Raw genomic sequence first — 18752 nt, 5'->3', positions numbered from 1 at the left:
ATTTCCCCTTATTCTAATTCAATGTCTTGTGATTTTTGCCCTAGTCCATCTCTATTAGGGTTTCTGATTCGATTCCTTAGCTAATTTTTAAAATTCTATTTAGCCTAGCTATCTATTTGTGGAAATTGATATTTTTCCCCGTAAATCAGTACTACTTTGAATTTTGATCTACTGATTTGCTCTGTCAAAACTTATGTGTTGATTCTTGATTATTTCCCTTGCTTACAACTTAATTAGTTTACTTACCTTATGTGTAATTATTAATTGGTTCTGCTAGCCTGATTTTATGCTCTGATTTTCAGAACCAACTACTAATTGATTTCGGAGTTAGTTCTTGCCTTATTTAACCTAGCCCTTAATTACTGATTAATTCCATATACAATTTTCCTTAAATTAAGTAATACTAGTCAGATTTTGTGGCTAATTTGTTCATGACTGACTTCACTTGATCAATTTTCTGATTATTTCTTACCTTATTAAACTTGCTCTGATTTACTAAAGGAGTCCGTATGAGACTTCCTTAAATTAAGTATCATTTATGAGATTTTGGCCCCTTAATTGAGTCATGACTGATTGTTAATTGATTTCCATACCTTATATGCATATGATTGGCTCATTATCTTATGTGTCCTACTCTATTGCATACTATAAAAACCCCATTGTTCTGGTTCTCGGATAGACATCAGTTCACAATATACACACACACTCAAACTATTCTCCGTCTTTGCTACTTGTGTTACTTGTGCTATTGTGGGTCTAGCTAAGGCTAGATAGTGAGGCTGCTTGCTCAATATTCTGCACTCTTTTCCCTCAACTGGTATGTCTCTAGTTACATTTGACACCCAAACTCTATGTGTTTCATCCTTTTATTAATTCATTGGTTCTGAATTTGACCTATCCTCTTATTTACTTCTTTATTCAAGCATGCCAAAAATTCTGCCCTGCTCCATGTGCAACTAATATGTTTACACTTCACATGTTTAACTGATGCTTGAACAACCTGCTTGACTTATGCTTTAGCTGTGTGATCATGTTGGTTACTTATGCCTATGGTTAAGCCTGCTTGTGTGCCTGATTCTATCCTCTACATCTTTGCTCCATGTTTAGTTGCCTACTATCCTGGTTAATTTATTAAGTCTATAAGTGTTTTATGTATGTTACTGCCACCTGTCCCCCTGTAGCCTATTCATGCACCCTCAATAAGATCTCCATGTGTTCCCAATCCCTTTTTACCCCTGTGTGCAAACATGTTTGCTAAAGTGTGTATGGAACTGACCCTTCTCTAATCTACTGACTGTCTATTGAACTTGCTCTCCTCTAAACTGTTTTCAAAATGTGTTCTTCTAAAACTGGTTTCATTCCTAGCATTTCTCTAAAAACTGGTCTATTACAAAAGATCTTTTACTCCTAAGAATTTATCTCCACAGTGTTTTTACTAAGTTTTTTCAAGCACTCTCACTTACTCTTAGATTATTAAGTTCTGCCCCTCTGGTATGTATACTACCTAGAGATCCTTGAGATCTCTCTGAACTCTGGCATATCAGGGCTGGCTCTTCCACACTACACATATTCAGTCTTTATTTGAGAAAAGTCTGGGTGTAAGCACTGCCCCGGATCCTTGAGGGCCTTAGGGAACTCTAACACACCTGGACATGAATTGGGCTATGAAATCCTTGGCATTTGAGACTATTGAAGGCCTGGTACACCAGGATTTACTTTGGGCCTACTTCAGGCTCCCTATAACTTAATTTATATCTTATTCATGTAATTTTTATTCAATCATTGGTCTATAATAATTAATTGTAAACAGATATTGGGGTAACTAGTGAAAAGGGAGGGTAGTTGTATGGTACTGTGGGTAAACTTGGGTAGATAACATGCATATTGGTGTTTGCGTTATACTATTGTATGTTAGATAACCTGTCTATGGGTTTACTTCATTCAAAAGCACTCTGTTATTGCATGTTTTGAAAACTTGCCTAGATGTTTACTCTAATCACTATTGCATGCTAGATAACATGCTTATAGGGTTAACTTTGGCTCAAATGTGCTTTGTTAGATAACCTGCCTATAAGGTTTTCTTTGGTTGAAATAAGTTCTGCCTACTTTGTTTTACATGATTAGACGTCGTGCCTATAGGGAATAAAATAACTAAGGTTCAATTTTCATTACAACATATATTCCAATCTGTCTCTTTAGAAATCATGCATGTAGGTTTAATTGGTTGTCACATTTACTCAGTGAGTATGTGTGTCTAACAATAACTAATAGCAGTTTCACTCATGTCCATAGGGTAATACCATGTGCATTAAGTGCTAAAACTGGAACTTCATACAGTGTCTTGTTAAATGTCACTAGAAAGCATGCCTATAGGAATAAAGAACTTCAAACCATTTCCTAAAATTGTGACTGCATATACACACTTAGGCAAGCCTTAGGACATTGAATAATTGTGAAACTAGTTATGTTTATGTGTGAAATTATTCAGGCTTAACAGGCTATAAAACCAGTAGGCAAACCGGTTAGGATTCTGCCACTTCTCTTGAAACAAATGTTGTACGTTCTGTTTTGTGATTGTTCATCTAGATATCATGTTCCTAGGCTTTCTTAACTTATTCAAAATCAGTTGTTTGAGACGTGCTTCTTATTTGCTTATGTACATGTGGAGGTAAACATGAGCCTTAACTGTTTTTTCCCTATTTGATTGTCCTATATATTCTTTGTTTGTCACCTAGATTTTCCCTTTAAAACACCATAGGCTGTCTAGAATTGCCCAGATTTAGAGGTCCTAAACTCCTCCAGGACCACAAGGAAGGGATGGGTAACAGCACGCTTAGGGGCCGTTAATTAAACCCGCTTATACAACCACTAAGGGGAGGGTAATGGGTAGTAAAAGGATATGATGACCTGCGCGCTAATGTCACGTGTATCCCCTCATAGAGGAGTGATTACCGAGCATTGTATGGGTATGATCTTGTAGGCTAATCAACTTAGGACTTCCCTCTCCCAATTACTCTATGTGTTTAAATTCTCTAAACTTCCTTTTCTTGACATATATATGTGTAAGTTGTCCAAACCTCTCTTACTTTCATTATCCGAATTTCCATGATCATACATGTAGTTAGACTGTGAAAACTATTTTTATTTGCAAATATGTGCTAAGACTGTTTACTTGTTAAATGACTAATTCGCATTGTTTAAGTTCGGTCGAGACCCACCGTTGGGGACTGCGAGGGGTGCCCAACACCTTTCCCTTAAGGTCATTTAGAGACCTTACCGTAATCTCTGGTAATACAAACTAGTTACATGAGTTAATCGCTCTAGGTGCCCTAACGCACCATAATCCGTTAGGTGGCAACTCTTCAAATATCCAATTCCCAAAAGTAAACGAGTTGTTCCCCCATGAATGTTGAAACCCGGACTTCCACGAGGGAAAAAGGGGGTGAAATAGGGCCCATATTTCAGAATTTGATAAAAATCACATCAATAGAATCCTTATCCTCTCACGAGTCTATACATACCAAAATCATCAAAATCCGACATCAAATGCCCGTTCAAATCCCCAAAATCATCTCTCCATTTCTCTTCCATTTTTCCCCCAATTTTCACCCCAAATTTCCAATTTATATGATAAAAATCAAGATACAATCATGGAATTTAACCAAAATTAAGTGAAGAACACTTACCCCAATCACTTCTCTGAAAATACCTTTAAGAATCACCTTATACCGAGCTTCCACTTCCATTTTATGTTATGAACTCGGAACCCTCGTTTGAATCTTTTAAATTTGCCCAGATACACATTCATCACGATCGCGGAAGCACCATCGTGATCACGAAGAGGAAGAAAAGATGCTCCAGAAATTTCCCTATGCGAAACACTGGTGAACGAACTATGCATTCGCGGAATAACCCTCGCGAACGTGAAGAGATAACCATCAACCTCAGCTCAAACCCAACACTACGCGAACGCAACCTCAGCCACGCGTTCGCGATAGCCAACTTCACAGACCTTCACGATTGCAGACCCAAGTTGGCGATCATATAGAACAAATCCTCTGCAACTTAAAACCAGCAAAAATCTGCTAACTCTTTAAGTCCAAATATATCTCGTTGAGCATCCGAAACACACCCTAGACCCTCGGGACCTCAACCAAATATGCCAACATATTCCTTAACATCATTCAAACTTGTTCCAACCCTCGGAACACTCAAAACAACATCAAAACATCAAATCACCATCGGATTCAAGCCTAAGGATTTATAAACTTCCAAATTTCACAAACGACACCGAAACTTATCAAACCTCATCCAAATGACCTGAAATTTTGCACACATGTCACAAATGACACTACAAACCTACTCCAACTTCCGGAATTCCATTCTGACCCCGATATCAAAATTTCCACTGCCGACCGGAAAATGCCAAATTCCAAATTTCGCTAATTCGAGCCTAAATCTTCCGCGGACCTCCAAATTCCATTCTGGATGCGCTCCAAAGTCCAAAATCACCCGAAGGAGCTAACCAAATCATAAAAATCCAAATCCGAGATCGAATACTAAGAAGTCAAAACTTGGTCAAACCTTTCAAATTTAAAGCTTCAAACTGAGAATTGTTCTTCCAAATCTATTCCGATTATCCTGAAAATCAAAACCAACGATTTACATGAGTCATAATACATCACACGGGGCTAGTCATGCCCGAGAACTAGCGAGCAAAGTGCAATTGCTCAAAATGACCGGTCGGGTCGTTACATCCTCCCCCACTTATACATACGTTCGTCCCCGAACATGACCAGAGTTGTTCCGAAAACCATCAAATCACTGTGTAACCTTACCATGCACATACCCGGGGGTGATCCCATGTCACCTTATCCTATATAGGTCCGATAACACAACATAACTAAAATTTCATAATCCAACCTAGCCCATAAACCTTAGAACCAAATTTTCACTTCTGAAATTATCTATAAGATCAGAATCTCACATATATACTCTGAATAAGTCTGAACAAGTTGTAAGAAACCATACCTGCAGCCTCAGATGCAATTACATGATATACCACATAGCTCAAACACTCGTAGTGATAACTTCTAATCACAGCAGTTGCTCAAAACAACCGAATATCGATAATAAACTGCTTATCAAATAAAGCCTTATTCCAACACTTCCATATACTGCCAATGATGAATGAAACACGCAGAAAGTCATATCCATTCCTCATATCAACCATTCGTGAAGCCACTTGTCCTTTGGCAAGAACCATAGCAAATTTCTAAGCCAAATATCGATATTATCCTTCCAACATGCTAAAATTGAATCTGTTAGTATCCATTCTAGGTCTAATGACCTCATCTAATCCAACATGACTACTCTGGTGACATGAAACCTCAATACAATCTAAAGCCACAACCTGTGCAATCCGTGCACCAATAAGCAACAGTCTGAATGTACTCAAATCATGGGAAGTGAATCAAATGAGAGAGTTGTACCGCAAGCTCACCAGTACAACGACAACATAATGCTAAGAACCCATCATACACCGTAGAACCAAAACACGTGAATCTAACCCGAAGGATCATACCTCAAGTTAACTTCACTGCAATGTGCGATCTTATACAAACACGGGTCCACATGAAACACCTCAAGTCACTATAATCAAAATCAACAACCACGCGCAATTTGATGTCTAGCACCCAAAAGTGAATCACCATAATCACGGAGAAGTAAGTAACACAATGCCATACCAGTCCGAAAGAGCATATCCAATGTGCAATCAATCATCCAACACCCAAATACTCGTCTCACTCAAATTTCGCTATAAAGCCCAAATAGAACCGCACCATATGTGCATACCAAAAATCACAACTCCTCGCAACACGGAAGGGTAACTCATAGATTACTCTAGAACATGAATAAGCTCAATGATAATAGAATGGCACATCCCTAAAAAATAGCAATTCAGAGTCAACAATTTCGTCCCGGTGCAGCACACACATCCATACTAGGCCTATCAATGATCTCTAAATCAACTTTGGTCACCCACAATGGATAAATAACCCTCTAAAAGTCCACAGTGACTGAATCACAACACATACCACCCTCTGACTAACCTTAGCTACATTTTCACAGTCCATAACCACGAAACCATCTACTCACAAAAACTATCAGTCTCCAAATCCATTAGAACATACGAATTACCATTTCTAGTATCAACTCCACCACAGGAATATCTACACTTCTCCGATTACACGATCATCCTACGAGGAATACTCCTGAAACTTTTTTGTACCACAAGGCAAAATCTGAACTTCAGCAATCGATCACACAAGAGAGTGTCGCAATACCAATGAAATATATACCATCATCAAGCCACACCAATCGATGGCCTCATTTATCTAGTCATCTAAAACTGTCCATGTTGCCCAAGAATTTATAACCTTCTTCCAAAACCGAACCATAACCTTACACATGCAATCTCAACCCTACACAACATACCACATATACCATGCCATCCTTTGCCAAATGCGAGGACTTCATAATCCATTCCGAGCCACAAGCTACTACGTATTCAACTAGCCAAGAACTTTCCAGTTAATCCCATCTAGAAGAAAATCACTATACATCACATGCTCCTCATGCAAGTAAAAAATATACATCTCTAACCGTGGTAGAAATCATCAAGAACTCTCTGAATCCCATTTGCACAAAACCATACCGTCAGGACAGAATCCTTTTATCTCAACCAAGCTACGCAAGCCATCAAAAACCTAAGAGCATTGCCACAAAATACCTGTAGAAACTCTTTACCTCATAACCACCCAAAGAACTAATCATATCCCTTACCATGTCGATCCGACCTACTACCAAGCTATCTTATTTATCCCAGGTTTCTTCTGATTTACCTTCAAATTGATATTTTTCCTTGCCATGATACCGAAGTCCTCAACCCAGACTCACCACATGAGACCCAAACATAAAATCACACTGCCATAAGGTTCATAAACCATTGTATTCTTCTGAAGCACCCCCAAAAGTATCACATCCGAGATACCCGCTCTAAAGAGACCTTCTGCGAATCTAAAGCTATAACCTTTGCCATAATGATGCAGAAATGCCACAAGTCTTGTCATCCTCCAATATAAAACTCAGTTTCTAGCCAAATACACCTGAAATCCTAATTGTACATGTAAAATCTTTAACCATTGGAACCATTCTCGGGAGTCATCCACTCTACCCAAACCTCAATTAGACTAGTCAAGCGGACGGGACGACCTGTGCTCCATTAGCACTCCGACACCACAGAGAGTAACCCCACCTTAATGCAACAAAGTAAATTCCTACTCCACGTACATTACATCCCTCACCAATAATAGCTCAAGTCATTCCAAAATTCTTATACACCCATAAAGCATAACACGACCTCTATCCAAAATTCTCTTTATTCGGGTCATCCTTGATTTCAACCTCTATAAGACATAATTGATTCACTTGTATGCCTAAAACTAGAACCAACATAGTACATAACCGTTCAATCAACTTATCAATGGCAGACTCCCCCACTTGGCTCAAAACCATAGATCCAAACACACAATAACTCATAATGCATATACTCTATTACTGCCACAATACTATACAAGGTTAAACTCAATCTTTCATAAGCTCGTGCAACACAGACCATCTAGTACTTCAAATCATTTGCGAACCTCGCATTCACCCTCGTAACAGTCAAGACAACTCTTCTACGTGATCCGAACTCAAACTAAAGCACATATACTTCATTGATAAAAGGGGATTCCCAACCCATGATATAAGGATCACACAAACCTTAGAACACTCTGCAGGAGATAATCCACTTGCTTAGCCTCAAACTGGTATCTCTCTATACACTTCCATAATCATAACTTTTACACGATCACTTAACCTTCTTGAGTCTAAACTCATATCATGACATGAAATTTACTTCATTCCAAAACTAGACAACATGACAAGATCCTTCCAAACACCAATAACTCGGGGTTACACATCAAACCAAGATGGAAATCAAGCATCAAATCGTTCTTCCTACCCTCAAATAAACCTTTCTTATCACATCTAAATCATATGAACACATCTCGCAGTCACATCATACTCATCACATAACCATTCAGCTATCACTTCCACTAATAGGGACACTACCGAACATATGAATCCAAAAGCACATGCTCACACAATCTATGCCTCAGCGCTCAAGCTACAGGCAAAAATCGGGCCTCGAGTCCTCCAGACTGGCCTAACATCAACACACAGAAACCACATCTTACCCCTCAATCAGGGAAATCACAAGCCGTCAATGCACAACTAATATTGAGTGCTCATGTGTGCATACGAACGTGTGGAAGGAATTCAAAGAGTTACATTTCAGGTTGAATCAATGACACCCGATAAGAATTTAAGTATGTGGGATTTCCTAAAGGTTCTGCAGCCTACCAAGGATAAGTACAGACGTCTCTATACCGATCTGCGAGACTCTACTAAACCTGCTCATGACTCGTGAGACCTATATAACCTAGACTCTGATACCAACTTGTCACGACCCTAAATACCTTGGTCGTGATGGCGCCTATCACAGTACTAGGCCAACCAAACAACACGAACCACATGGAAGTTATTTTGTAATATTTACTCTTTTTTTCTAAACAGATTAAGTCTCAATTCTTTCATTTTAAAATATCAAGAGAAATACGCGGAAACAAGTACGAAAATACAATGAACACAGCCAAATCTGGTGTCATTACTCATGAGCCACTAAGTACAACTCAACACTATCTGCTTAATACAAATTAATTCTGAAATATAATGTATTAGGATAGGAAGGAGAAGGGCATGGCTGCGAACGCCGTGCAGCTACCTTGCTAACTCCGAAAAATACACAAAAGCTGATGAAAGCTCAGAAATACCTGAATCTGCACACAAGGTGCAGGGAGTAATATGAGTACGCCAACTCAATAAGTAATAAAAGTAAATAAAAACTGAGCAGTAAGAAATCATGTAATCCACATCATAGCATCACAGCGGGTATAGTATGTTTCCAAAAATAGGATACAAATCAAATCATCTCATTAAACTCCAATTTCAGTAAAATCCTTTGAAAAAATAACTTTATAACAGTTTCAATAGAGGTTCAATGTAGTTTATAGTGAAAGTGATGAAAATCATAATCGACCCTTCGGGCAAAAACAAATCATAAACAGCCCTTGTAGAAACCCCTCAGTCATTCATATATATCACATAACATGAAAATCTCAGTGGAAATAACAAAACCAATCAGTAATTTAATACCAAACATCTCATAAAAATTTCAGTTTCAATGAAAGTTGTTCAAAACATTTGTTTAACATTTTCAATAGAGGCTCAGTATAAAGATGAGTGCAAATCGTAATTTCATAAATCAAGCCCCTCAGGCAAAGCATCACTCGCATACATGTATATATAGCCCCTCGGGCAAGCCTCTCAGTTCCTTATCACTCAACTCTCATCAATCAGCGCTCACACTCAACACTCATGCTCAATAGGTACCATATAATAACCGTTGTGGCGTGCATACCGATCCATATATCGTTGCGGCATACAAACTGATCCATATATATAGTCGACTGTGCTCACTGGGGTGTTCATACTCCGGAGGGGATCCTACAGCCCAAGCGCCATATCGTTGCGGCGTGCAACCCGATCTAATATATTGCTGCGGCGTGCAGCCCGATCCATATATCGTTGCGGCATGCAGCCCGATCCATATATCATTGCGGCGTGTAGCCTGATCCATAAATATATAATCCTCACAACTAGGCCCTCGGCCTCTCTCAGTCATCAGCCTCACAAGCCACTCAGACTATTAGTAAAACAGGGTGCTCAGCCCAAAATATCAATTTATGCACAAAAATAGAGTAATGAAGACTGAGTTATGAAATCAGTAAAACGTAGCATGACTGAGTGTAGATATTAAACCAAAATAGTGAGAAAAACAGTAGTAAAAAAAGCCCCTAACGGTCCAAATAGTTGGAACAAGGCCCAAATATGGCATTCAGCCCAAAACATAGTAACATTTTCCAAAACACAATGATATCAAACAGTTTTCAATCAAATACACAACTTAACGGTTGCACGGGACAGACCAAGTCACAATCCCTAATAAGGCATGACCCCAAGCTCGTCATCTACCATGTCCTTCACCTCAGAGTAACACCACGAAGTGAAATTCAGGGTTTCATACTCTCAGGACAAGATTTACAATCATTACTTACCTCAAACCGAACGAAAATATACTCCGCAATGCCCTTGCCTCCCGACTCAGCCTCAATTCACCTCGAATCTATCCAAAATTAGAATCATATCATCAATACATGCCAAAGGGACAAAGCCCACGTGAAAATTATCAAATTAAACTCAAACTTATGAAATTGGCCAAACCCGACCCCCGGGCCCACATCTTGAAATTTGACAAAAATCACATCAATAGAATCCTTATCCTCTCACGAGTCTATACATACCAAAATCATCAAAATTTGATATCCAATGCCCATTCAAATCCCCAAAATCATTTCTCCAATTCTCTTCCATTTTCCCCCCAAAATTCACCCCAAATTTCCAATTTATATGATAAAAATAAAGATACAATCATGGAATTTAACCAAAATTAAGTAAAGAACACTTGCCCCAATCACTTCTCTGAAAATTCCTTCAAGAATCACCTTATACCAAGCTCCCACTTCCATTTTATGTTATGAACTTGGAACCCTCGTTTGAATCTTTTAAATCTGCCCAAATACATATTTATCGCGATCGTGGAAGCACCATCGCGATCGCGAAGAGGAAGAAAGATGCTCCTAAAGTTGCCCTACGCGATCGCATAATCTCTTTCGCGGTCGCGTTAAACACTGCTGAATGAACTACGCGTTCGCGGAACAACCTCACGAACGCGAAGAGATAACCATCAACCTCAGCTCAGACCCAACACTACGCGAACGCGACCTCAGCCACGCGTTCGCAATAGACAACTTCACAGACCTTCAGAATCGCAGACCCAAGTTGGCAATTGCATAGAACAAATCCTCTGCAACATAAAACCAGCAAAAATCTGCTAACTCTTTAAGTTTAAATATGCCCCGTTGAGCATCCGAAACACACCCGGGGCTCTCGGATCCTCAACAAAATATGCCAAAATATCCCGTAACATCATTCAAACTTGTTCCAACCCTCAGAACACTTAAAACAACATCAAAACATCGAATCACTATCGAGTTCAAGCCTAAGTATTTATAAACTTCTAAATTTCACAAACGCCGCTGAAACTTATCAAACCTCATCCAAATGACCTGAAATTTTGCACACACGTCACAAATGACACTATGAACCTACTCCAACTTCTAGAATTCCATTTCGACCCCAATATCAAAATTTCCACTACCAGCCGGAAAATGCCAAATTCCAAATTTTGGCAATTCAAGCCTAAATCTTTCACGGACCTCCAAATTTCATTCCGGACGCGCTCCTAAGTCCAAAATCACCCGACGATGCTAACCAAATCATAAAAATCCAAATCCGAGATCAAATACTAAGAAGTCAAAACTTGGTCAAACCTTTCAATTTTAAAGCTTCAAACTAAGAATTGTTCTTCAAAATCTATTCTGATTATCCTCAAAACCAAAACCAACGATTTAAATGAGTCATAATACATCATACGGTGCTAGTCATGCCCGAGAACTGGCGAGCAAAGTACAATTACTCAAAACAACCGATCGGATCGTTACACTATTAGAGTCACGCCGAACAAAGAGAGATGGGTCCGAGTAAGACTTAACAAACCCCATATAGAAAAGATAGGATGTCAGTTCATCGTACCAAGCGCGAGGAGCTTGATTGAGACCATAAATGGCCTTACGCAAACGACAAACATGCGAGGGATAAACTACATTCTCAAATCCAAGTGGTTGGTTCATGAAAACCTCTTCTTCAAGTGTGCCTTGTAAAAAGGCATTGTTGACATCTAACTTATGTAAGGCCCAATTTCGCTAAACTGCAAGTGAAAGAACAACACAAATAGTTGTGATTTTGACAACTGGACTGAACGTGCAGTGATAGTCAAGACCTGGTCACTGAGTAAACCCATTGGCAACCAGACGAGCTTTGTACTTGTCACTCGAACCATCTGCCTTCTTTTTGATTTTGTAAATCCACTTACAATCAACAACATTAGAATCTCGAGGAACTAACTCCCAGGTTTGATTATGAATTAACGCATCAAATTCAGCTTTCATAGTTGACCTCTACTCTGGGTGCTTTTGAGCCTGCTTGAAGGTATGAGGGGTAACATCGGCGGGAAGCTGGACAAGGTAATTGAATGGTTTCTTGGAACATAAAATAATGTTCAGCGATCGTGTCATTGGATGAATTGAAAGAGGAGGTGGAGGCGTAGGCGGAGGCAGAGGAGGAGAAGCATGTGGAGGTAGTGAATGAGATGGCAAGTTTGTTGGTTGTGTAGGAGAAGTTGTACAAGTAAGTGGCAAGTTTTGGGTGTTGTTTCTACATTGGTAGGTAATAATATGGGGAGTTGGATTATTTGCAGGGATAAGGGATTGGGGTTGCTGCAAAGAAGCAGGGAAAGGAGAAGGTAGAGAAAGTGAATTACCTGAACTCGTGGAATGTGCATGATTCTGGACGAAGGAGATAGACTCACTAGTTTGGCCACTGGTACAATTATCTCGAACTAGTAGAGGAGAAGTAAGTGGATAAATATCGGGAGTTTGAATTGGAGAATGTGTAGGAGTGTTATTAGAAACCTCCCACATTGGTGTAAAAGACTTATCTTTTAATTGTGAGAATATTATTTGAAAGGGAAAAATATCTTCAAACTTTTTTACATCTCTTGAGATATAAAGATTAGATTTAGTGGGATCAAAACATTGGTGTGCATAATGAACTTGAGAAAAACCTAAATAGACACGTAGAGTTGACTTAGGCTAAGTTTATGTTTAGCGTAAGGTTTAAGCCAGGGATAACATAGACAACCAAAAGTTCTAAGTGAATCATAACTGGGTGTGACACCAAATAATTTTTCAAATGGTGATTTATTGTTTAGAAGTTGTGTGGGGAGTCGATTAATTAGATATACAGCGTGTTGACAAGCGAAACGACCAAAAATTTGAAAATAAGGATGCCTCATGTAAAAGTGTTTTGGCAGTTTCAACAATGTGCCGATGACGACGCTCAGCTATGGCCACTCTTTGTGGTGTATAAGGAGGTGATACAAGGTGTTTCCGTTTGAATGGAGAAATGTATCAAGACATTTGTATTCACCTCCTCCATCAATATAAAGAGAGACAATTTTCTTTTTGAAAAAGTTTTCCATTAAGGGTTGAAACTTGGAAAAAATGTCCAGCACTTCATGTTTATTTTTAAGAGTGTACAACCAAATATATTTGGTGTACTAGTCAATAAAAACAAAGTAATATCATTTTTATCAACAGAAAAGACGGGCGATGGACCCCATAAGTCACTAAAAAGAATCTGTAGTGGAGCAGTACTAATTAGAGACAAACAATTGAATGGAAAACATTGAACTTTATATAAACAACAACAATTACATAAAGTAAACTTGTCTGTTCATGAAACTGGTAGAGAAAATCTATTCAAAACAAAGTTCAAGATTCTTGAGTGGGGATGGCCAAGGCGACTATGCCAGATTTGACGAGGAATCTTTGTAGAGGCAACTTGAACAGTAGGCTTATTAACAGTGAAGTTGGGCCAGTCATAGAGTCCGTTCCTATTCCGACCGGATACCATTAGAGCCCGCATTTTCAAGTCCTTCACAAAGAAAAAATGGGAAAAATTCAATTGATGTCAAATTATCTTGACAAAATTTTGACACAGAGGCAATGTTTTGTTTGATAGCAGGTGCACACAAAGTATCAGTTAGTTTAAATGCATTATTTGATGCAACTAATTCAGTAGAACAAAGGTGAGGAATTGGGATTTGTTTACCATCGCCCATAGCCATGCCTTCTGGACCATTATATTCTTCAAGATTAGTAGGATCTGTGGTGACATGATGAGTAGCGCCGGAGTCAACAATCCATTGGTTGGGTGCAGATTGCATACCTGAAAGAAAATTTTCCTTTGCCTCTAAATGATTATGAGACTGTGACCTGCAAACATTTGTAGTGTGACCTTGTCTATTGCATAACTGACAGCGAATAGAGTTATTGATGTAAAGTCCTTGAGAAGGCGCATTAGTACGATTGTTGTAACGCCATTGTAAGTTGCCATTGGGTCGACGAGCACTGCGATTATTGGAATTGGTGGATCTGTTGTGAGTTACCATAGCAGCAATAATTGGTGTTTTTTGCTTCTTCAATTCTACATGTTTGAGAAAGAGCTCATGATCAATCAGTTTTCCATATAACTCCTCATAAGAGATGATGGAATCTCTTGCTCGGATTGCAGCGAGAATCTCACAAAAATCTGGCCCTAGGCCACTCAGAATTTTCACAATCAACTCATCATTGGAGATTGAAACACCGGCAGTTGCAAGCTCATTGCAGAGAGAGCGCACTTCATGGATATATTCGGCGAATGGGCGAGAGTCCTTGGATAGTCATGCAAGCTGATAGCGAAGGCTAAAGACTCGCGTTTGGGACTTGTTGGCATAAGCCATATGGAGCGAGTGTCGGGCAAGTTTAGCAGTGGAGGCAGTAGCCACAGTTGCGGTTATTGTTGGATCGACATAAGCCATTATGGCATTCTGGATCAACTGATCTTGATGGAACCAAATGTTGTAGTTTGGATTCTCTACTTGCCTATCATTTTGTGTGATAGTTGTCGAAGGAGTGGGAGAAGAACCGTCAAGATGACCGAACAAATTATGCCCATGCATGAGCATGGAAATCTGGGCTTTCCATGTCGCAAAGTTATGGATACCAACAAGCTTCATTGGCAGCTGCGACACAGGACTAAACTGAATAATAATACTAGAGTTGACGCTAGTGGAGTCAGAATTTGTTACATTGGGGGCCATTTTAAGTGTGTATGTGGTGGTAGTCTGAGGATTGAAAAAGAAGCTCGTGAGAGTCAAGGAGACTACTCTGATACCATATAATGAATGAGCAAGATAAAACAAAAGAAAGATAATTTTATTGAATGCCCATGAACTCAATATATACACAAGCCTTTAACAGAGTTACTGAGATAGTACTCCTTCTATAGTGGAATAAACTAGAAATCAAGGAACTAAACAACAAACTCTTATAATATTGGAAACAAGATAAATTTAAAATATAAGCTACAGTAAATTACAATTAACAACAGTAAATACCATTATGTGCTAATATGATGAACTTTTATCTGCTTAATGTTCTTGCCTTGTATGTAGGTGACGGATTACTTAAGGGACCTTGAAGAGATGCAAAATGTCTCAAGAGAGGATTATCTTGCATCACTTAGGAGGTAGTTGTGTTTGCTTATAAATTTACCTTTATCTTATCCAAAAAAAGTTTTGCTTGCATGTAAATTTCAGATCATTCACTTGTTTTAAATACTCATGCATTGGAAGAGGATTGCTGAATTCTAGTGGTTTCACTTTTGTAGAAAGAGCAGTGGTATCTCGAAAGGGATATCTAAATATCTTCCACTATCCAGGTATGCTAGCACAGAGCATGTGTTTGTTTATACAGCTCGCTGAATTAAAAAGATAAATATGATGAGCACACCAAATATTATCTTATCTTTTTTATCATATTCATGTCTACTTGTTTTACTGGTTTTTGAACTTCATTAGCTATGTCGGATTCGTTAATTTTTATGATTTCTTCCACCTTTTCTTTCCACACCACTCTAGTCGATGGGATCCACAATCCGGTTGCATTCCTGGAGTTGATTACATTAATAGTACGCATTATGGTGAGTATAACTTTGTTATGTAGAAGGAAACTTGCTGTAATAGTAGAATTCCTCATTAGACCTTTGAATTTAGTGCCAAATAATTACTGATGCTCAGGATGTTTCATCCTTAAAAAAAATTTTAAAGGTGGTAATGTCTCCGGGGACAATGAGTATGTTGGTGGCTTTGGATGGATAGAAAGATTGATTTGTCGAGTTACATCAAGTGGTGGGGAAAAGCTTAATTATTCTAATGATATTGGTAATGAGCTTAGAGCTGCAGAATTATTGATTTGGCTGACTGAACCTTATGAGATGCGTCGTTTCAGAGTTCCCTAAGAAGAAAGGAATTGTAACAGCTATCCCTCTGCTATAAGAACTTTTCGCAGTCTGCAGCATACAAGAGCTTTAAACAGAAGGTTGCTAAGAAGAAAGAAAAAGTTGAGAATGAAAACAAACTATCAGTAATGTAGATCGTGAGAAGATGATTGAGAAATCACATCCTGACAGTGAAACTAAGAGTCTTGGAGTTACATTTCTGATAGCTGGGTGTTTAGCTATAAATCGAAACATTCATCCACTGGCTCTTCTCCTCTCAGCACTACTTCTCACTAACTACAGCATCTTAGATCCATTAATGACCCCGTTCTTTAGACATTGCTTGTTCCTGATCTTCATACGGTTCTTCGCGCACAGCTGAGGTAGGCTTATCTCATTATTCATTTTTTAGTTTATCTTGTCTTGCGAATTCTATGTAAGGAGTGGAAAAGGTGGGAATGCACCTACCTCAAGTCAAAGGAAACTTGTGGATGATGAGCAAGTGGTACAAGAAAATGAAACCCCGAATAATAAGGTGAAAGTAAATGATGAAGTGCGGATTGATATTGATGATGATGTGGAAGAGACTCAAGAGGAAGTGAACCCGTCTAGGGATCACATTGTTGACATACCGGAACTGGTAGTGCAAAAGGCTAAGGCACCATTGCCTAAGCCTCCTCCTCCATAACCTCAAAGGCTTGCCAAGAAAAATGGCAAGAACTAATTCAAAAAGTTCATTGACATGATCAAGAATCTATCGATCAATGTGCCATTGGTTGAAGCTTTGGAGCAAATACCCAGTTATGCAAAGTTTATGAAGGATTTAGTGACAAAGAAGTGATTGATAAATTTTGAAACTATAAAAATGACTTGTCAAGTGAGTGCAATTGTGTATTCAATGGCTCCAAAGTTGGAGCATCCCAGCGCTTTCACGATTCCTTGTACAATTGGAAGTGCTGAGTTTGCAAAAGCTCTTTGTGATCTTGGGGCAAGTATAAATATGATGCCCTATTTGGTTTCAAGACTTTGGAGATTGGTCAACCAAGACACACATCTATGAGATTACAAATTGCCGATCGTACCATGAAGAGACCATTGGGAGTGATTGAGGATGTATTGGTTCGTGATGATAAATTCATTCTTCCGACGGATTTGTCTTTCTTGATTGTGAGGTTGACTATGAGGTATCGATTATTCTTGGGAGAACTTTCCTTGCTACGGGGAAGGATCTAGTTAATGTTGAAACCGGAGAACTTACCTTCCGAGTTGGTGATGAAAAAGTGGTTTTCCATGTGTGTAAGTCCCTTAGGCAACCCAATAGCAAAGAGGTGTGTTCTTTTGTGGACTTGGTGACCGATGTGATTGTAGATGAAACAAGTCATGTGATGAATGTTGATTATACATTGGAGGCCGTCTTTTTCAACTTTAATGATGACGAGATGGATGGCTTCAAGGAATGTGTGAACTCTTTGCAAGGAATGGGGTCGTACACTTATGAACCCCGCAAATTGTATCTTGAAAATAGGACAACTCCTCCAACAAACCTTTAATTGAGGAGCCTCCTATCTTAGAGTTTAAGACATTGCCTCCACATCTTCGGTATGAATTTCTTGGTCGTTGTTCTATTTTACCGGTTATTCTTTCCTCTTGTTTGACTAACGTGCAGGTAGACTCCACATTACTGGTGCTACAAAAAAGGAAGAAGGCTATTGTATGGACATTGGTCGATACTCGGGGGATAAACCCGTATTTTGCGTGCAAAAGATTAACTTGGGGGAAGGTGCTAAACCATCTATTGAACATCAAATGAGACTTAATGAAGCCATGCAAGAAGTTGTCGAAAAGGATATCATCAAGTGGTTAGACGTCGGGGTTGTCTACCTTATTTCTGATAGTTCATGGACTTCTCTGGTTAAATGTGTCCTGAAAAAGAGGGGCATTACGGTGGTGACCATTGATAAGAATGAGTTGATTCCTACAAGAACAGTGATCAGGAGGAGAGTGTGTATGGACTATCGTAAGCTCAACAAAGTTATAAGGAAGGACCATTTTCCACTTCCCTTCCTAGATCAAATGCTTGATAGATTGGCCGGACATGCTTTCTATTATTTCCTTGATAGGTATTCTAGCTACAACCAAATTCTTATTTCTTCAGAGGATCAAGAGAAAACTACATTTACATGTCCTTATGGTACTTTCACCTTCAAGCAGAAGCCATTTGGGTTATGCAATGCACCGGCGACTTTTCAAAGGTGTATGATGGTGATCTTCACGGACATGGTGGAGGATTACCTTGAAGTCTTCATGGATGACTTTTCGGTGGTTGGGAATTCCTTTGATGATTGTCTAGCAAACTTGTTTAAAGTGTTGGCAAGAAGTGAAGAAACAAACTTGGTGCTCAATTGGGAGAAATGTCATTTCATGATCGAGGAGGGCATTGTCTTTGGCCACAAGATCTCAAAGAATGTCATTGAAGTCGACAAGGCAAAGATTGAGGTGATTTCTAAACTTCCACCTCCGAC

At 39.0% G+C, this 18752-nt stretch overlaps 1 protein-coding gene across 1 annotated transcript; it reads left to right on the top strand.

The window, feature by feature from the left end:
- The first annotated feature begins 15180 nt into the window (after positions 1-15180).
- On the top strand, positions 15181-16385 carry LOC138884971 (AP2-like ethylene-responsive transcription factor At2g41710). The gene is made up of 6 exons (XM_070165849.1): positions 15181-15225; positions 15407-15480; positions 15622-15672; positions 15812-15933; positions 16061-16242; positions 16302-16385. Exons 1-6 carry the CDS (start codon positions 15181-15183, stop codon positions 16383-16385), a joined length of 558 nt encoding a protein of 185 aa, XP_070021950.1.
- Positions 16386-18752: the final 2367 nt, after the last annotated feature.

The sequence above is a fragment of the Nicotiana sylvestris genome, chromosome 2 (assembly GCF_000393655.2).
Source record: "Nicotiana sylvestris chromosome 2, ASM39365v2, whole genome shotgun sequence".
In the NCBI taxonomy this organism is placed as follows: domain Eukaryota; kingdom Viridiplantae; phylum Streptophyta; class Magnoliopsida; order Solanales; family Solanaceae; genus Nicotiana; species Nicotiana sylvestris.
Note: the sequence above shows the minus strand (reverse complement) of the source record. Positions and strands in the feature narration are given on the sequence as shown.